Genomic DNA, 21,278 nt, shown 5'->3' with positions numbered 1-21,278 from the left:
CAAGGGTGGCGGGAGGCGCGGGAGGGCGGGGGAAAGCTGGAGAAAGGCTCCGCAAAGGCACCCTTATTTGTTTACTATTTACTGCGGAAGTCTTTTTCTATGGCCAGACGGTGGTCATTAAGGAAAAAGTAAGCTGTTTAGGGCTGGAAGCTTTATTACAATGTCTAGACTAGTCGCCTCCTTTGTCCAGACAAAACTGCCGCTGTGAAGGTACCTCGAATGGACTTTGGGACTGGGGGAGAAGCGCCTTATTGCACCTTGGCTGAAGTTTTCCTTAACCTTGGAAAGGTTTTGCCGCCTGCCGGCTTTGGAAAAGGAAGAAGGGCACCTTGAAGTGGCACGCCATTTTGTTTTCTCAGTTGCAGGCTCTTTCTTTCTTTCTTTCTTTCTTTCTTTCTTTCTTTCTTTCTTTCTTTCTTTCTTTTTCTTTCTTTCTTTCTTTCTTTCTTTCTTTCCGTTTCTTTCTCTTTCTTTCTTTCTTTCTTTTTTTTCTTTCTTTTCTTTTTTTCTTTCTTTCTCTTTTCTTTCTTTCTCTTTCTTTCTTTCTTTCTTTCTTTCTTTCTTTCCGTTTCTTTCTCTTTCTTTCTTTCTTTCTTTTTCTTTTTCTTTCTCTTTCTGTTTTTTCTTTCTTTCTTTCTCTTTTTTTCTTTCTTTCTTTCTCTTTCTTTCTTTCTTTCTTTCCATTTCTTTCTCTTCTTTCTTTCTTTCTTTCTTTCTTTCTCTTTCTCTTTTTTCTTTCTTTCTTTCTTTCTCTTTTTTCTTTCTTTCTCTTCTTTCTTTCTTTCTCTTTCTTTCTTTCCTTCTTTCTTTCTCTTTCTTTCTTATTTGGATGCTGAGATTGGGATCAGGAAGGCCACCGTGGAGAGGCACCCTGTAAGATTTGAAGATCTTTCTTCTCTCTCCCTCCCTGCCTCCTACCCTCCTCCTCAGTTTTATATCCTGGACTTCTTTCAATATGTTTTGGCTAGCTTATGAAATAATCAACCCTAAGACGTCTTTATATTAAACATATGCACAGACTTTCTGAATCTTTGAGGAAGTTTGTTACTTGGGCGTTTGAGGCTCAAGCGTTTGGCTGGAAAGAAGGCCAACAGAAGAGAAAGAGCGGAAAGTAGAACAATTCCCACTCAGTACTTTTGCGTGCAGAATAGATGATAGACAGGCAGGCAGGCAGATAGATAGATGGAAATAGAGATACAGATATAGGCAATCCTTACCTCACCTAATAGAAAACATTTTGGTTCAGATAATCCATCCTTTCTTCATGACGAAATTGGAAATGGATCTAACAAGCAAACTAAAATTTTTCGCCTGTTTTAAACTTGGGCATGTAAACTTGTGGATTTCCCCATAGTTTGATAAAATCCCAAAGGTCCGCTCGAAGTATTTTAATTGAATATAACATGTATTAAAAGTTATGAGCCACTGTATGAGAAAACCTATTTTGAGCTCAGTGGTCCCTTTATTCAAAGACCGCATACTTTCAAGCACTGAAGGGAAATTATATAAGGACTGTGTGCCACAGGTAAGTCTACACGTGTAGAAATATCAGACTCCTTCTTTCCTTTCTTCCCCCCTCCTTCCCCTGCTTGTGATAAAAGAAACCCCTCACATCTTCATAATTAAAACATGCATAAAACTAGTTAGGCACTTTCTTCTTATTTATCTTGTAACCGTTAGCAAATTGAGGCTCCCTGAGCAAAGGCGAGCCGGGAGACTTATTGACATGCAAACATAAAATTGCACTTCTGTCCTACGTCCTGCGGTTGAACTTGTTTTGCTTAAGAGAAGGAATTAAGTACTTGACTTTGCATTTGCGCCTCGCACAAGGGGAAGGGTGGGGGGAGGAAGGAGGGGGCGAGGGACTTTATCCTTGATCCTTTATCCTTAGGAGAATTTTGACTTCTTTGTCAGGGCAGACAGAAATGCGCTCCTTAAGCATCCTTGCCTGTAATGACATTGGGGGCGGAAATATTGCAATATTGCTCATTAACCACCATTTTGGCTTATTGCAATATATCATCGTTGCAGGGGTGGGAAGGAAAAAAAAAAGGGGGGGGGAAATCAAGAAAAAAAAACATTACTAGAGAGGAGAAACAAAGACATCTGGAGCTAAACATAGCCACCGCCCCCCCATTACTGGGCCAAGAAATGTCTATAAATGTAAATGCAATGATGAAAAAACGATGAACGTCTAGTTAAACACAGAAGGTTCATATTAATGTGAGTATATACCATGCAGAAATGTTTCTTATGCTCTATAGTCCGCATTTGTATATATGCAAACACACACACACATAAATGGGGATTTATTTTGCACAAATCTTTCTCTGTCACACGGATATCCAGGCGCTCTCATACCGCACATGGATTGAAAAGTCCTGCAGGAAAGTCCACACCAACACTGACTGCAGTTGGTCTTTTAAGAGGGAAATACTAATAAAATGGTCAAATAAAATCATAATATAGAACAGCTTGAAATCTCTTTATTTGCCATAGAATTTCACAGAGTTGCCCTGGATTCAGTTCTTTACATACACCAAGATTTATTTATAACTGCGGTTGCCGGTTCCTGGAGCTCTTCTTGTCCTCCGTTGCTGTTTGCTGGTCTCTCATGTCCAGGGGAGGGAGGGAAATGCATTTACACACTATTTAAGAGACAGTTATTGCAAATTTATTGTAGTCCATTCCACTTCCTCCCGGTCCACCTCCCCGCCCTTGACCACAGATGCAGAAACGGGATGGGGGGAGAAAACTCTGGTATGTGCTCGGTATATATCACAGGTCTATGAGGGAATCAATGGAACTTACACTATTATAGTGATGCCAATTTTCGGAAAGGAGATTTAAATCAGTTTTCAAGCAGCAAGGCTTGTTCAGCAATGGAAGCTCCGATGAAGAGGAGTCAGTGTGTGTGTGTGTTTGTGTTTGTGTGTGTGTATGCATGGAGGGGGACAGGGTGGTGGTCATGTCACTTAACCATCTACACACATACACGCTTACCTACACACTCACCACGCTCGCTCACCTACCCACACACACCTACCCACGCAGACTCTCGCATGGAGTTTTCCTCCTAGCTGAAGCCTGAAATCTTTGCCATGGGGAATGTTTTAGAAATCAGGCATCAACAACCTGCGTATCAGAAATCAGGGCCACCGCAAAGCATTTTCGGACACAGAGCTCAGTAGGTTCTTCCAAAGGATGGAGAATGTTTTCCTTCTGAAGAATGGGATGAGAAAGGAGAACAATAATAATAATCATCACAATAACAACAACAACGAATCGGAGTCCCATTCTTCAGAAGGAAAACATTCATTAGAAGTTCATAGAAATATTCAGTCTTCTTCAAGGTTTAGGGAAAGGTAGAAGGGACTATACAAGAGTTTCTTTTTTTAAACCGTGTCCCAAACAGTCCCCCAAAATACAAATCTAAGGAAGGGGGGGGGGGAATTAAAACTCATGGGTTGTTTCCAGGCTCCTTTGTCAAGTCAAACCCTATTTGCAACATGGTATCTTCTTCATACACAGAATACTTCAAGGAGCAGAGGGGTGTGTGTGGTTTTTTTTAAAATTTTTAATTTTTGTTTACAAAAGGGTAATAAAATAAAATAAAGTTCACAATAAGGGATTCCCCGAGAAATACTGCAGGCGGTCTCTGCTGAGTTTTTTTTCTTTCATCCGTCTGTTTTGAAACCAAATTTTAACCTGTCGATCGGTGAGATTCAACATCCGAGACAGCTGCAGCCTTTTCTCTTTGTTGATGTAGACGTTGAAGAAAAATTCTCTTTCCAGCTCTCTGATCTGGAATTTCGAATAGGGACATCGCTTCTTCCTCGTACGGGGGGCACCTTAAGGGGGAAAGAAAGGGAGAAAGAAAATACCACCAGAAGGCAGGAAAAGCACCTACAAATCCTGCAAAATTCTAACCTCCCCCCCCCAACACACACATACACATGCACACCACCCCCCTCCCCAAACGAGAGCTCACTTGCACACGAGTCCTTCCACCATTCACACACAAACACAGGCTTCTGCCAACAGAAAACGTCTGCAACCTATTACCAACCATGTGGGTAATCTTTCCCGCTCAGTTTTTAAACCTAGGACAATGTGCCACCCTGGGCTTGGTCCTGGGAATAAGAGCCAAGAAAGAGTTCAGGCGTCTGCAATACGGTTGGGAAACAGACTTTTTTGTCCCCATCCCCACCCCGTTTTTTTTTTCTTTTTCTTTTTTTACTCTCGCCCTGTTCAGTTACCACTCCGAGTGGGGCAGAAGTAGACAAGGCAGGCTCTCTGCTTATGCTTCGGATTAAACTGGAGTGCCACTCACCGCAGAAGCCCCCCATACAGACACACACACGCACGCACGCACGTTTTTCACGCACAAAGAAAAATCAAAGCCCCAGATCTTAAACCGAATAGCACCCACCCACCCACCCCACCCCCGCAAGAACAGGGGAGAAAGGAAACACTTTTCCCCTCAGGCACTCGAGTGGCAAATAAAAACCTGGGCGCGCACCATATTTTACCGTCCCATTCAGCTGTTATGAATGAAAATCGATGGCATAAGGACACGTGTCTGATCAATTGCTTCGATCCACGTTTTTTCAAAGAAGAACCCATAAATGTATAGCTTATGCGGGGGGGGGGGGAGTGGCCCTCGTGTACAGTCTCTATGATGCCCTGTCTCTGTTTTTCTTTGGGGGGGGGCGTGAGGGGGCGCGCCAGCGTGTGTGGGTTGTGTGTGTGTGTGATTTCAGATGTCAACAAAGTATTTTTAGGAGCCAAGTAAAAGTGCATAAACAAATGAAAATAAGGGGGGGAATTTGTCCAGGGCTTGGAGAAAGACCAATGACATCTTGCAAGCAAAGCAGGCCTTAACTTATGCTCGTGACGTGGAGGTGTAGCTCTTCCCTGTGTTTATACACATGTACAGAGCACACGTGTATTATTATTATTTTTTAAAAAAATAATCATAATCACAGCAACTCGCCTAGCTCCTACGCCGCCTGCCTCTTTCGGGAGGAAAGGAAAACTCTTGGTTCTACCCCTCCAGACAGCCTGGCATCCAAATCCCGTTAAAACCGATCCCGTAAGTTCATGATCAAAGTTAATATTTGTCACCCCGGTGGGCTTTTCAAATTTCCCCGACTGGAGGAGGGGTGTGGGGGGGGGGCGCCTGGGTCTTCGCCTCCCGTCTCCCTCTCTCTCCCAGAGCCGTTTCCCCCATCGTAAACCTCCCTCCCGTTGCAAGCCCCAGCTTTGCAGCTTATCATAAAACCCCTTTGACTGCTTATAAAACTCCACATAAAACAAAAAAAAAACAAACCAACAACGCCTGGCCGACACAAACCAGCGGGCGAGTTTCCCCTTCACCTTTTCCCATTTAACGGCCGCGGCGCTCGCTCGCTACCTACTGGCGCTGCTGGCTTTGCCGGCGGCGTCCTTGTTGGCCGAGGAAGACGAGGCTGAAGAAGCCGGGTTGGTGCTTTCCTCCTCGTCTTCCGGGTCGACGCCCTGCTCGCCGCGGGAGGACAAGGCGGCAGGCTCGGCGGCGGCGGCGGCGGCGGCGGGGTCGCTCTCCAGCTTGCTCGGCGGCTTCTGCGGGCAGCTCTCGAGCGGGTTGTCGGCCGTGCAATAGGCGTTCTCGAAGAAGCGGTCGAAGCCTTGCGGCAGGACGCTGTTTTTGTTCACGCCGGAGTAGAAGCCCGTGGGCGGCGGGGGGTTGCCGCCGGGCGGGTGGTGGTGACTGTAGGCGCTCTCGTTTTTCATCAGCATCTCGGTCATGGTGGACGGCGGGAGGCAGTCCCGGTGCATCAGCTCCTCGGCGGAGTAACACGAGGCGTAGCCGCTCCTAGGGTGCCATTTATTCGAGGGGTCCAGCCCGTAGGAGACCTCGCGCACGGGCTGCACTTGGGAGAGGTTGGCGGAGTAAGGGTAGGAGATCTGCCGAGACGGGGCCTGGGGCAGGAAGGAGGACACGGTCGAAAATTCGGGGACGTAATAGGTGCAGCTGGGGAGGTAGAGGTTAGAAGCGCAACCTGCTCGCTCCCCGAAGTCGCCGCTCCGCTCCTTGCGCGACTGGGAGCAGAAGTTGCCGAGGTTGACCGAGTTAAACATCTTTCTCCTTTTCTCGCTCCTATAGAGAGAGGTTGGGGATCCGAGGTGCAGAGGGGGAAAAATTTGGGAAGGCGAGATGACGCGCTATCCGTCTTAGTCGCGCTCTCCGGGACACGTGATCCAAAGTAGATATTGCCATATATCAGTTTGGAAGCACTTGGAAGCGTAGGAGTGGTTCACTTAGGTAAGATCTCAGAGGTCCAAACGATTGGTGTTCAAACACCGCAGAAACATTATGAAAATCAATCGCGGAATTGGTGTTCATTTTCTGCCAGGCACAACACACCCCTTGTCAGCGTTCACAGAGCAGACGCCCAGGGATGGCTTTGTAGGAAGTTCTCTCTTCCTCTTCCTCTCCCGTTTGCGTTTGCCTTCCAGTGGTTCGGCTGGGGGGATTCCGATGTGGGGTAGCGGCGTGGGAGTGAGGGGTGGGGGGTGGGAGGGTCTACCCAAGGCTTTCACTGTAATCTCCCCCTCGCATGTGCGCTCCTTTCCCATGCTAGTTATATTTTAAGTGCTGGATTATCTCTCTCCCCCTTTGCCTTTCCCCCTTTAATGGAGATTGAATTACTAGAAGCTCAGAGGGGAGGATAGAGATTCTTCAGTAAGTTTTTCAAATATTTCTCAAGATCTCCATTTGGGAGCGGGACTAGCCTCCGCATTCGCTGTGACTCTTGCCCAGGAGGGTAGGGGACAGAGAGAAAGGAGGGAGCAATTAGCCCCTGGCCTTCTCCACTGACGGATCACCTGGTTGCTCTAGCAGCATCTCAGGTAGGCAGAAATCACGAGGAAATATCCTTTGGCAGCCACAGGGGAGAGTTGGAATGGCGGTAGAAACTTCAAAACTTTTGCCAGAGAGGGAAATCCAACACTGGAATCTAGTGAGGCCTAGATGAAAGATTAGAGTAAGCCCGATATGAACGAGGCCAGCTCAAAACGAAGAACCAGTGATTTAAGATAAGGACTGATAAAGGATCAGAAACCTGTCTTTGTTTTTTTAAATGCTTGGTTAAATATTTATCAGGTAAGAGAAGTAGAGTGAATATTTAATGCAAGTTTATTGTCAATCAATACATGTTCACCCTGTCTTGTGAATTTATTTGGTCAGCTAAGTTGAGGGGAGGGATGTGTGACAGAAATTAAGGAGTTTTATTAAAGTCATTTGTCCTTGTATCCAGGCTTTGGGGTTTGGATATTTTTCTTCTCATTTTGTATCACACCACGATTTATAGCTGAAAGAAGATATATTTGGAGAGCGTGTGCCGTTATTGACATTTCCAGTGACTTTCAATCAACAGTTATCCCAATATTAATTCAGGAAACTGTGATAAAAATATATACAAAACATATGGGCAGTTGGATGAGGTGACTCATATATTCATTAAAGCATCCAACAGAGATAGTTTTTTTTTTTTAAATGAACTTGGACTTGATTTGCTGCTTAAACTAAAATGATGTATGTATGTATGTATGTATGTATGTATGTATGTATGTATTATTGCAGGCTACATTTGTTTAACAGAAAGAGCAGAGTTGTCTAATATTCTCTTGTCTCTTTGTTATTTCCTCCCTTTCTCCTCCCCTCCCAAGTTTTATGTTTGTCTTTTTTTAATTTACTTCTTGCTGATTCTGTTTGCTCCATTCTGTTCTTTCAGTCTGTTCCACAGTTGGGAACTGAGATGGGTTGGGAGGAGGGAATCACCCACAATTTTACTTTGTTTAGATAAAATCCTCCTGGCTTTATTGCCATCACTGGCTCCACTTCTGGACAGTTTAAAAACCCCATAAGAAAATTCACTTAGTATCAGGAGAGTAAAATGACTTTAGTAGTGGTTTCTTGTCGATAAGGTATTGTAGGAAACTAAATTCACAGGAAGAAATTCCAGAATTGTTTGTAGCCGGTTTGCAAAACATTACATTAAAAATGTCTTTGGTGCACAAGAGAATTTTTTTTTCCTCTGTGAAAGATAGGCTGGCACGAATCTTTAAAAAATGCAATTCTAATAAGGAAGCGAGAAAAATAAAAGATGGCCTGATTTGCCCTTTTGGTTTATTTATTTTTTCACTGGTGTATTTTGATTAGGATGACCTTGCTTGTCTTTCAAAGCCACCGATAAGGGCTGGTTGGCAAGGTAAACCTGGTTTGCAGGACTATTTTCTGGGAAGGCTTTCAGCCCAGAGCCAAATGGAACTGCAGTGAATAAGCAGGATACTTTACAACGAGAGAGAGAGAGATCCTCTGGATGGACCAAATCTCGTAAAAGAGCAAAACCTGGTTAATGTGAGAGGGGTGGTAGCAGTGGCGGTTAGTGGGTGGCTGTATCCTTCCCAGGATGGCACACCTGGCATTGAGGCATGTCATCTAAAGCCAAGGTGGCACCATTGGAAGCCTTTTCAAGCCAGAGCCTTCATTGATATTGTAAGAGGAGACTCCTCTTGGTTGATGGCCGTCCAAAACCAGGATAGCACCATTGAAGTGCCATCGCAGAGTTCATTCGGGACCTTTCAGGATAAGCTGGAGCAAAGCCAAAGGGGAAAGGAGGAGTCTGTAGCATTTAGTAAGCCAGAGGATTGAAGTTGCCTTCAATGCTGTCCCTCACTCCAGGTATGGCTGGGCCGTTTTACCAGCCTGTTCTTCTGGACGAGCAACTGGCCAGACACATCCACGTTCTCCAATTAAATACGAGGGCACCTCTGTGCCAGGATGAAAAGGACATCCTGTGTTTTGCCATTTGATGCCAAGTTCCATTTCTTGAGCCTTGTCTTTCCCCGTGACTTTGAGGAGGAGTTAGGAGCCTTCTTTTGGTCTCTCCCAGCTGCCTATTAAAGCATCGGGGAATCTTCCCCTTGTCTTTTATAGAGTAATATTCATACGCGCAGCATACTGTTAAAGGTATTGTTTACAAGGCTTATCCATTCACACCCTCCTCAACCCCCTACTACCTCCTCCAACACTCCAAAACCTGCCCTGGCAATGATATTTTCAGGAAGGCTGACCAAAAAAAGAGGCTCTACTCCCCATCTAATGCAAAGGCAGAGTGTGTTTGACCAGAAGTCCTCCCCCCACCATTTTTCCCCCTCCTCAGTTTTGTACTTGGGGTAGAATTACTTCCGCCTTTTATTCAACTCTTTTGGTGGTGAACCAAAGAGATCTAAAGGTTTGTGGCTAAAAGTATGTGGGGCTTAATGTCTGAGGCTCTCTCTTCTAGGTGCGTGGATAATTTACTGCTCTTAATAGGTAGATATAAGTTTGAACAAGCCCAGCGCTGTTGCCCGTTTTAATGTCTGGTGTAAAGTATAGGATTTGTCGGCTTCCTGCGAAGAAACACGGAGAAGACAGCTGTGGAGCCCTTGAATTTGAACCACCAAAGTCAATTCCCTGGCTACCATAAAACAGAAGAATGAAGGCTGGAAGTCTCACATTCCTTTTGGTTTCCACTTAAAACCAAAAAAAAAAAAAAAAAAGAAAAGAGGGAAAAAAGGCCCAATGCACATATATATGGCAAATAAACTGCAAGGTCCACTGACTGCTTTCATCCTTGAGAGGCTTTATTTTTGCAACCAACCCAACTTTTTTTCAAAGCATTTTAGGACACTTTTTAATTTTTAAGAAATAAAGGACAGCGTGATGTAAACGTTATTTCAAAATAGACTTGATTGCTGCTCATAAAATGGGAGGGAGGGAGGGAGGGAGGGAGGGAGGGAGGAAGGAAGGAAGGAAGGAAGGAAGGAAGGAAGGAAGGAAGGAAGGAAGGAAGGAAGGAAGGTGGAATAAAAAGAGGAAACAATTCAGTCATTTCTCAGGCCAGGCTTCATGTATGCAATTAAATGTGCATATCTACAGCCAGCTGGTTGTTTATGGCTTTTTCAATATTGCATTGCATGAAATTGTTATGTTAATACAACAGTACATTTCCATCCCCTCCTGCCAATTCATTTTCTGACCCAAGGATGAGCCTGCTTAAACACATGCTAGCGTTTATTCTTTTGAAATTATTTTTAAAGGCAGATGAGTGAGATAGTTCAGCTTGGACAAGGCTTTCTAGGAAACTTTTTCCTTCCTTCCTTTCTTTCTCTTTCTTTCTTTCTCTTTCTTTCTTTCTCTTTCTTTCTTTCTTTCTTTCTTTCTTTCTTTCTTTCTTTCCTTTCTCTCTTTCTTTTTCTCTCTTTCTCTTCCTTCCTTCCTTCCTTCCTTCCTTCCTTCCTTCCTTCCTTTCTTTCTTTCTCTTTCTTTCTTTCTTTCTTTTTTCTTTCTTTCCTCACCAATATTAGCCTTCAAAGAAGCAGGGCCCCATTTTCCCTGCAGCAGGCTGGGCCCAAAAAAATGTTAAAATTACCAGAATGGTGAGAGACTTGAGTGCTGGTTGTTTGTCTATGTTAAAATTGAGTCTGACCCTTAGAGCATGCAGTCCATGAATCTGGGTAGGAGCTACAAACATGTAAATGGGTCCCTCCAGGACAGCGAGAAAAATTCACGTTCTCCTGTATCTATTTTTATTAACTTCTTACTCCAATCTGATAACAACTTTTTTTTTCTCTCTTTGGTTGATATTAGTAAATGTGGTATGGAGTCTGTTTTGGAGAAGGCACCTTAACTGTTATTCTATTAAAACGATTGTGGTCCAGTCACCTCACCCAGCATATTAATCACAGGCTTTTATGCAGTGCAAGTCAGAGTGCTTTTAAAAGGAGAAATCAGGAGAGAAGGGGGAAAAGAAAAAGAAAAAAGAAAACAGCGCTTGCCTTTTCAGCATTAAAAAAAACCCACCACCACCACCACCATATCTCCTTGCAGGCTTTTTTCCTAGGGAATTGCCGATGCTACTCTTAACACACTTCCTTTTGCTTTAGATAACTCAGAAGATTATGTTGAAAAATAATCACTGCAATAATTTGGGAGCTGGCAACCGCTCGGCCTGCATTAAGCAGCTATTTTCTCCTGCCTTGTATCAGGCCAAACAATCTCAATTTTCGGAAGCCCTTCATGAACTACATATCTCACTGTTGTGTCTCGTAAGGCCTCAGTGGAAGGGGTTTGCAAATAAATGAGTTTGGAATCACGGCCTGGTGTTTGATTGCTTTTCTTTTATACTGCAGTTTTGGCACAACAACAGAGTAATTACTTCCCAAGGAAAAAGAACCCCCCCATCCCCCCCAAATCCAAGTATTTAAATCAAATTGCAAACCTTGCGGGTATGAAGAGGAAAGACTAGCTGCCTTGCAGTGAAGGAACCAAGGGACCAGAAGACAATAGCTACAAGAAGGAAGCTGTTGGAAAATATTATTGCCCTCCAATGTCAAAGATAAATTTAATTGGATAGGAGCCAGCCTACTAAAGATGACTTCATAAGCAGCCTACGATGATTCCAAGATAGAAGGCGAGAAGCAGGCCAAGCTCTTTCCGAGAGGCTGGATTGCAAGTTCAAAATCATGTGGACCCAATAAAGATAAAAGCTGATAAGCAGCATCCCACACGCAAAGCCCACACTGAGCAGGGTCGAGGGAGGGAGGGAGGGAGGGGCGGTGGGTGCTGGAGGAGGAGAAGGAGATGATCAGCCAGCAGACTGTGATGGGTCAAGAGCAAATGGAGTCCCCGTGATGTGCATAAGAAACTCGGGGTTGTCTTGTGTCCCCTCGGATCCTAGGTGTGGTTTCCCCACTCCTCCCCCCACTGCTCTTCCAGGGATTCCAATGCAGACGTGGTAATACTCACTTCGGTGCAGCTTTTGCTTAGAAGTAAAACCACATGGCGCGGATGGCTTCCTCAGTAAGGAAACCTAAAACATTCCTGGTAAACTAGGGTCCGTGGAAGAGCAGCGCTCTTGGGTCAGGCTCTGAGTTGACAAGGAACTAGTGAGTAAGAGCGGGGCATTTCTGCATGCTGCGCACACACACAAACACGGGGCTCAAATATAGATGCTGCAAAGCCATATCCACAGGAATTTGTCAACAATTCATCTTGTAAACAAGTAAAAGGAGACCTACTCATTCACCCATGAAATCTATTTTCAGGGTACAGAGCATCACTTAATAATAATAATAATAACAACAATAATTTTAATGGTTTATAGGAAAAAAAAGAAAAGAAGAAGAGGAATGAAGGGAGAAGGTTGACCAGCATGTTCTCTAGTCAAACCCTTCCAAATCAGCCAACGTGCTAAATCATATTTGTACAACACGCACAAAGAGGACAGGCTTGCAATATACAGTCAACTTGCTTTATTGTCTCCACCAGGCTCTGGTTGAAAGAAGGGGAGAGGGCATACAAGGTCCTCTTTATTCGGTAAGAATATTTCATCTCTTTCAAGTTAGTTTCTCCACAAATGTCCTGGCATGGACAGCCTTTTCAGCGGGACTTATTTCTTTGCAGGAGTTTGTGAGGGGCGGGGTGGGGGGGGGGAGTTTCTGCTGCTAATACGAAGTTTAACCAAAATCTTCATAAGAAATATATTCTTTTGGGCTGGGCATGGTGGTAAAACGATCGACCCCTCCCTTTATCTACATCTTTATACATTCTATAACTTTCTCTGTGAAGAGAAATGCACACACAAACATTCATCCATCCCTTAATTTTCTATACTTCTTTGATTTTTTTTCCCCGTCCACAGGCGACTCTGCTTTCATTTGACTTAACATGATCAAAGTAAAATCTCCTTTTTTTTTTGTTTTTTTTGTTTAATAGGGGGAAACGCTAAAATTCTCCACTCGCTTCTCCTTCTCCTCCTTCCCTCCGGCAGGCACCCTCTCTCTCGTGCACCATGTAGGTCAGCGATAATCAACCCGCATTTACTTATAGCCGAATGAAAGAGAATGCTCAACAGAGTGAAAAAATCGACACTCTGCAAACCCAGAGCGTGCAAGGTTGGAGAATGTTTAAACATTATTTCCTTCCTGCGAAATATCAGTCTCTTTGTTTGCATGGGGGCCGTGTGCGCGTGCGCACAGCCGTGTACTCGCTCTTTCTCCTCGAAGTGTGCATATCACCCCCCCCCCGCACCCGTGTCTGTGTACACAGGCGGACTGTGTGTAGTGGAACAGGACTGAACCTTCGTGGCTACTGCTCTAGGTGGTCAGGAGTAAGCGGGGCAGCTGAACAACAAGTTAAATTAAAGGATTTCTTCCCTCCCCCCAGATGTTTAAACGTTTTGTGTGTTGGGGGGAGTGCTGTTTATTGTTTAGCGGGACACAATGTAACTTCTGAGATGCCTTCTAAACTACCACCCTACCAAATATATTCTTTAATATTTGCAAGCGGAAATCCACGGGTAGGTGCAGGAGGGGGAAAGAGGGACTGTGTTAATCCAGGCAATTATTTAATAAGTACTTGGAAATATCTTGGGAAATGGCACAAAAACCTTCTAAGGAAGAAAGCCCAAATTCACTCTGCCAGTGTAAAAAAAAATACTAGGGAGGTGGGGGCTTGGCTGGGGGGTTGGAAAGGAGCTTAGCCATATTTTTCTATATGCCTATCCCTTAAGATGATAACAGGCAAAAACATACCACCCAGCCAATATTTCAGATCACCGCCAATGATTTGGTTAGGAGCAAAGCTGAGTTGGTTCTGTTTTGTTTTGAAGACAGCAGAATGGGTTATTTATTTATACTAAACCTTAATGTCCTGATTTATGCATTCCATTTTAAATACTGTCACCTATCAATCTATCCTAATGAATTCCTACACCCCTTTCAATAATTAACTATGCACCCACACACAGTCAGCCAGTCTGTCTGCCTGCCTGCCTCTTGCCAGATTCAACGGAGCAACATTTCCAGGCTTATTTTTTTCCCCACCTTTGCATATGGAAGGATGGGGTTTATTCACACAGGAGTTTGCAAATGTATAAAGACCCACCGAAGAGCTGTATCTACAGCTGTTTCTAACCTCCCTTTTTTCTCTTTCTTTTGTCTTTTGCCTAGTTTTTAAATGCTAGCAGTCTGAAGTCAAAACTGTCAAAAAGCAAGGCCCTTGGAGTTTAGATCTTTGTGTTAAGTTTGTGTTTACAGAATAGAGGTGACAAGAGGTCAGATCACACACGGAGGATGAAAAAAAAGTATTTTAATAATTTGTCTGTCTGTCTGTCCGTCTGTCTATCCATCTATCCATCCATCCATCCATCCATCATCATCTATTTTAACCTACCATCCTTTTTTCCTTTCCTCCCCCTTTTCTCATCTGCTTGGCAGGACTAACAGAGGTCCTTGCTGTGCCAGGTGTTTCAAAACTAACCAAGATGAACCCGAACAAAATGGGAAGAAGTGTAGGGGAGCTGATGAAACTTGCAATGGGCACCTGCCTGAATCTAAGCAAGATACCAGAAACACATAGGCTGCGGGTAGATTAAATGGGCTTTTGAAAGCTGCCATTCACTGAATTGGCCTGATTGGTTGTGATTTCTCCTCACTCAGCCAGAAGAGAATATCCATGCCGGCTCCCAGTCCTTGGCCAACCGCAGACTTTTCTGGTGAATCAAACTATCCAAACTTTTTCTTCTCTCTCCGTAGCACAAATGGGGCATACTAATGATAACCACGGCTAAATAAAATTCAGTGTATTCCATACCAGACTCTTTAAAAAAAAGAGAGATGGGTTGGCTCATCAGGAAACCCAGGCAGGCCAAGCCCTTCATTAAAACGAACCACAAAACCACAAAAGCTTGTTCCTTCTTTTCTGGAAGTTTGGGATGTGGCAAAAAAAAAGGGGGTGGGGGGGACTTTCCAAACTTTGGTTTCGAGGAAATACAGCCTATGGAGCTCCAAGATTTAAGGGAAATTATATGTGTTTGGGGGGTTGGAATTATTATGGGTTGGTCACACAGTCAGCCAGATGTTTAGGATTAGATTTGGCATTTTGACCAACCTATCCAGACTCAGGATGGGCAATTGGTGATATTAGATGGTGTGAAATGTTTCCACGCAGGATGTAAGCTGTTCCCAGTAAAGCTGCCTTTTGAGATTTATAATAATAATAATAATAATAATAATAATAATAATAATAATAATTTAATTTTAATTTTAATTTTAATTTTAATTTTAATATTATTGATAAATTATCACCGATACCATAAGAGTTCTCCAGCAACTGTCTGGGATTAACCATCATGCTCTCTGCATCTCGGAAACAGACAGAAGAGAAGGAAGGAACAGAGGAAGAGCCTCGGGGCTGTAATAGATTAAATCGACCCTCTTTTGTTAGCCAAGTGGCTGCTGCCAATATTTCATAAAGGGTCATATTGTTTTCCTCGAGAGGAAGGTAAAAACCCAAGTTATCTTTCACACGCCGAGAACAGATCGCCACTGGGAAAAGGGGGTAGGTGGGATGGGGGAAGGGGAGCGTTCTTTGGAGGGTGGGGGAAACCGGGCCGCTTGCTCATTCCCGCAACTTACACTTTGCTCCTCTCACTGTCGCTCTTTCCCCTCTCTTTCTCTCTCCAGGCCGCCCACCCCACCCCGAAGTACATTTCTACTTCAGATTCGGTTGTTACCTTCCCGATTCAACCTCTAAAAACAACAACCACCCTGTTTTCGCGGCCCCGAATCTTTGGCCTGTCTCTCTAAAACGTTAGGAGGACGCCTTTTTGTCTTGGGAGAAGTAGAAGCTCGTGTTACGCGTGCACTGGGTTTCCACACCCGCGCACGTTTACAGGGAGTCTTTGAATGTGCACACACGCACATTCGAAACTTCAGGGATGGTCGACCTCTCCCCACCTCCCAGGCCCGCTTCCTAGTCTCTGTCTGTCTGTCTCTCTCTCTCTCTCTCCCCACCGCACCGCCCCCACCCCACCGCCGCCTTGGACTTTTGCAAGATGGAAAACTAAGCGTCCCGACTGACTCGCTACTAACCCCCACCCCCCAAAACCCCCAACCTTCCCCGCCTATTGCATTGGTCCCTCTGCTTACCGAGCGGTCGGGAAGAAACGCCGCCAACGGGGGAGGCATTAAACCCTCCCGGGGCTCTTCTTTATGAGGCTGGGTTTCCTCCCAGGCAGACAGAGGTGCTTGCATCTCGGTGAAAGGAGGCTTGTTTCAAGTCTGCAATCCAGGGCCAGGGGAGGGGAGAAACTTTCGGAGACGCCGTCCTCCTGAAGAGAGCCCGGGTCTTGGTCCCCAGAAGGTTCACTCCCCACACCCCCATCCACCCACTCCCCCACCCACCCACCTCCACGGCTTTCCTCTTGCGCGCTGCAACTTCGAATGTAACAGGGCGGAGAGGGGCCAACAAAAAGAAAGAAGGAAAATAAAAAAAAAACCCCAGGAGGAAATGAGAGCGAGGAAGAGGGAGCCCATATGTTTACTCGAGTAAAGAAAGGCAAAGGGCAGTTGTGACAAATCCCTGAAAATGGAGGAGCGCCGTCTACCATATAAGGTAGGATGCTAACTTGACCTTCACTTTGTAATGGCGGCCCCCGCCCACTGAGACAGACAGTTGTAAACAGAAGCCGCCTGGCAAAGGGGAAGGAAGGAAGGAGGAAGGCAGGCAGGCACACCTTCCAGTCAGCATTGACTTCTGGTGACTGCCTAGACTAGTCCCTGCAATTTTCTTGTCAAGGTCTTTTGGAAGGTTTGTCCTTGCCTTCTTTTTAGGGCTAAGAGAAAGGGATTGGCTCAGTCACCCCATCAGCTTTGCACCTGAGGCAATTGCTGGAACCCACAGTCTTCTGGTTCTTTAGTTGTTCATAGTTGGGCTAAAATTTAAATTCTATTCTATTCTATTCTATTCTATTCTATTCTATTCTATTCTATTCTATTCTGTTCTGTTCTGTTCTGTTCTGTTCTGTTCTGTTCTGTTCTTCTCTGCTCTGCTCTGCTCTGCTCTACACTACTCTACTCTATTGGTATTCACCTTGACTTTTTCCAAATATCTGTCAGTCAATACTTCTGGGATCACCCCAGTGAGCTTAATGTGAGTTACTTCTGGCTAGGATGGTGGGGCTCAGGATCTACAAACGGACATCTGTGAATCAAGCTTGCCTTTAGTTATGACTAAAGTTTAGTTTAGTTTAGTTCTTCTTTCCACCTAAAGATACCTGGGTGTGAGCACAATCTTGCCTTAGGCCTTTCAGACCGAACACCTGTGTGTGTCCAACCTGGGCCCATGGGCTGCATGTGACCCTAGACAGCTGATAATACAGCCCCACAAAATAATAAAAGTACTTTAAAGGTAAAGAAAGTGTGTTATTTATACACTTTAACTATAGTACATATTTAATACGTGGCCCAAGAGGATTCCGGTTCACTCGGCGAGGCCCAGGCAAGCCAAAAGGTGGGGCGCCCATGGACCAGGTGGTATTATAACACTGCAATCCTATGTAGAATAATGAGAGAGCGAGCAAGCCCCATGGTCGAGAATGAAGTTTGTACTATAACCATGTTTTCTTACTTGAAGGGATGAGGCTGCTTTCTGAGTGATATGCCCAGATTGCACTGCTGAGTTAGGAGCAAAGTCTCCTTAAACTCAGTGGATTTTACTTCTGAGCAGGCACTTTTACAGGACTGCGTAGATTCAACTGGCAGCACAATAATAACAAAGGGCGTAGTTAGGAACTTCTTTTGCCCCAAAGTCTGTCTTGAGCAATGGGCTACAAGGTTAATAGGGAAAGGAGCTTGTAGGTGCCTAATATTATTTTCTCATGCCCCCCCCCTCAACATATATACACTGGACATTTGGGAAGAATGCAGACAAAACTAAGCATACCTCCAATTTTAATGGGCAAGTTAAAGCCATCTGTTTAACCCTTTGAAATAAACATCTATTTCATATATATTGTACATCACTTCCCACCGTTGCCATCTCGAAGCAGCATACAGATTATTCTTTCGTGCATTATAATTATACCATACTCCTCTGACCCTCCACTATACCACTTTTTCTTCCTTCCTAGGATAATGCAACTTCCAGGGTGAAACTCCATTAAAGTGGGATGGTGGCTAATGTTTTAATGGTTTCATGGTTGGCGTTGATAACTGCGATGGACAATATTATACTGCTTCTATTTAATTTTTTGTTGTTGTTCAGCTATTTAGCTATGATGTGGTCAAAGAAAATACATTAAGTATTTGCATACGTTCACATGTTCCTTTAAGACTCATCATCATCTTTGTATTCATACAGCCAACTCTTAATTGTGCCTTATTCCTATCTTCTCTTTGAAAATGGTTATGTTTGCATATACCAAATGGCTTTAGCCACTGCTTACGGAGCCAAGGAGTCTGAAGTATATTTGTGTGCATAATTTTGGGAGCAACTTAAATGTCAACTTTATCGTACGGTGTTTTCCATTTTCTCCCACAGGCTCTTCGTTCTTTCCAAAATGCCAAAGAAGCAGACGGAGGCTCTTTGCACTCTTCTTTTCATGCCACCACTGGATGAAAGGCTGAAGCAGGCAGCTGGGTCCTGGGTCTTCCAAGGAGCTCAAACCCAAGACGTGGCCAACTCTAAGCAAATCAATGTTCCACATAAGACACGGTGCCCGCCTAGACTGTATTTCAATGTCAATTTTTTGCTTTCTGCACTGGCTTCAAAAGAGCAACGCACACGCGTTTACAAATGATCAGCAGTTAGACTTGTAGAATTCGATTTGGGGGTGTCAAAATACAAAGATGTGAGGATTGGACTAAGCTGTCTCCGTAATTGCCCCCCCCTTTTCTGATCGATGTGCTGCTTCTTTCATTTCTTCCACAGCTCAACACATCTATAGTAAGATGAGCAAGGGAGATCGATGTAGGGGGGGGATGACTATTCGTGGCAGGGCAAACGATATTATAGCAGCACTTCCAAAGAGTAGCTTGGTGTTAATAGGGGTTGAAATTAAAATATGTTTTCCTTCATTGCATAGGTTTCGGAGAGGGGGGGGCGGGTGTTAATCCATTTTTGCCTCTCATCCCAGCAGAAGCTGTCCCTACACACACACACACACACACACCCCGTTTCTGCTTCTGTATTTGGGGTCTCCCCAAACAGAATTCTGTTTAGATGGAAGTGAGCATGAGAAAAATGTAATAGGAAGAGAAAGGAGAATCCTGTTGTTTTTAAATTGTGGTTCTTCTAAGGGATGTACCATTTGGGTACATCATCTAAATCAGGGGTCTGCAACCTTGGCAACTTTAAGACTTGTGGACTTCAACTCCCAGAACTCCTCAGCCAGCTTTGCTGGCTGAGGAATTCTGGGAATTGAAGTCCACAAGTCTTAAAGTTGCCAAGGTTGGAGACCCCTGATCTAAATGTACCATTAGATGTCCTGACTCCAAGATACCTAAAAACAAGCACAAAGAATGCTTTTGACCTAATAAACACAGCCCTTCATAGTCTGTAGTCTTAAACCATCTTTAAGCAGAAGCTTTGCCTTTTAAAGGTACTTCTCCCTTTGGGGAACATTTCTACTAAAAATGTGACACCCCCCCCCCCCCCAAGACGCTTCAGAGATCAAAAACACGAACTCTTCTTGTCTCTTTCCCTTCTCTTGGGGATTTTCCCACCCCAGCTAAAAAGTGCCTTAATGAGCACCCTGTCTTTTTTTTTTTTCCTCTCTTCCCCAGAAAGCAGAATTACGCCTAGCGATTCTAGAAGCGGGTGGGCGGGATAGGCAGCAGAGAGATATACTTTCCGCTTCCTAATGAATTCGTTTGAAAGCCCTAGCTATGAAATACACCCCTACATAAAAAGAAGCAGCAGCCAGCCGGGCTCAGGAACAATACGCATTTTTACTGCCAGCAACAATTTGCCCAACCGCTCACTGGTAATAAATAAGTTTTATCTATTTGGATGAACGCTTAAAGCATCTTTGGAACCAAGCATTCCTGCTTCAAGGTGAACGGACACACCATTTTCTACACAATTTATGCTACTACATATGGTTCAGATGGGTTGGCCGGGGTCCTACCGATTTCTGCACGGCCTTTCACCTTCTTGTTATTTTCTGAGCTGTCCCTCAGCTGCCACACACCTCAAAGCCAAGCCAAGAGGAAGTGGTGTTTGGGTGGTAACTGTTTACCCCCATCGTGAGGGTGGAATTAAAGTGGAACCCGCAGGCACCGGGCAGCACCGTAGTTTGTCGATGAAAGCTGCATCCTGAGGAGGCCAAAAGCCAAGCCTCCAGCTGATTTTTCACAACTGTGAATAAGAGCTCCTGGCGGATCAGAGTCAGAGCGTGCCTGCTGGCATTCGTTCATTTATTAGATTGTTTTCCCCTGTGAGGAAAGAAAACTCTGCGGTGGAAGTTGCTGGCCCCTTGCTATATTTACTAGGAAGTAACTCACCCAGGATTCTATGAGGTCTCTGAGGCGATTCCCAGGATGAATCTTCCGGTGATAATAATGACCATAAAAATGTTGGTTATGCACAGCTCTTTTATTATATATTTTTTATTTTATTATATATAAAGCACAGCTCTTGTGGAGGTTTTCAAAGTGCTGGGTGAACAAGAGGCCTGCAGGAGAAGAGGACCCCTTCTCTCTCTACCCCAGATCAGGACGGGAGAGCAAGGGCAGTAACTGGGCCTAGGCCTCTTCTGGAGCGGATGGTTTGATGCAAGCTATTCAGGTTGCAAAACTTTCTCCAAATAACGGTGTTGGGTTTAAGGTAGGGGTTCCCAACCCAGGGTCTGTGGACTGGTGCCAGGTCACTGCACTCCAGAAACCTGTCCATGGAAACAAGAGAATCCCCATCCATGGGATGCAGGCAGCATGTGATAAGCATGCCCCTTCCGGGCCATGGAAAAACCTCTGCACAGAACCCATCCCCTGGTGCCCAAAAGGTTGGGGGCCACTGGGTTGAGGTCCAAGGACAAAAACGCAGTGCCCTTAAACTTCCCTGCCCTAGCCTAAAATTTAAGCTACCAGCTCCTGCTCCAGTCTTTCCCAGATTCTTAAATAGAATAAATAGGAACTTTTTTTTTCCTGCCCAAGTTTGCAGGACTGGTTCCTTGTTCTGCTGAAAATTTCCAGAGGTGGTGTGACTTATCCTGAGCCTTATTTAGGGATGAGCTGCAGGGAAAGCTCGTTTTTCCCCCCCTTCTTCTCAATGAAATGGGCTGAACCCTGCCAAGCTGTCGAAGTGCCGAAGTAGGTCCTTCCCTTAAAAAGGCACCGGAGACCACCGAGCAAGGATATTATCTTTTACCTCTATGTTTATTTAATATTTTAAACTGTTGATTCGTCTC

At 44.6% G+C, this 21,278-nt stretch overlaps 1 protein-coding gene across 2 annotated transcripts; it reads right to left on the bottom strand.

Moving 5' to 3' along the window:
• Positions 1 to 3,618: 3,618 nt before the first annotated feature.
• On the bottom strand, positions 3,619 to 6,123 carry HOXC11 (homeobox C11). Of its 2 annotated transcripts, XM_087923091.1 has the most exons (3): positions 5,575 to 6,123; positions 5,421 to 5,520; positions 3,619 to 3,851 (listed from the first exon to the last, which is right to left on the bottom strand). In XM_087923091.1, the coding sequence occupies exons 1-3, from the start codon at positions 6,121 to 6,123 to the stop codon at positions 3,619 to 3,621; spliced, it is 882 nt and encodes a 293-aa protein (XP_087779217.1). The 2 variants fall into 2 exon arrangements, with proteins under 2 accessions (XP_087779217.1, XP_026570551.2); XM_026714766.2 differs by having other exon boundaries at positions 5,421 to 6,123.
• Positions 6,124 to 21,278: the final 15,155 nt, after the last annotated feature.

This window comes from Pseudonaja textilis, chromosome 2, assembly GCF_049901715.1.
Source record: "Pseudonaja textilis isolate UNSWEBS1 chromosome 2, rPseTex1.2, whole genome shotgun sequence".
Taxonomy (NCBI): Eukaryota; Metazoa; Chordata; class Lepidosauria; order Squamata; family Elapidae; genus Pseudonaja; species Pseudonaja textilis.
This window is presented reverse-complemented; position numbering and strand designations above follow the sequence as displayed.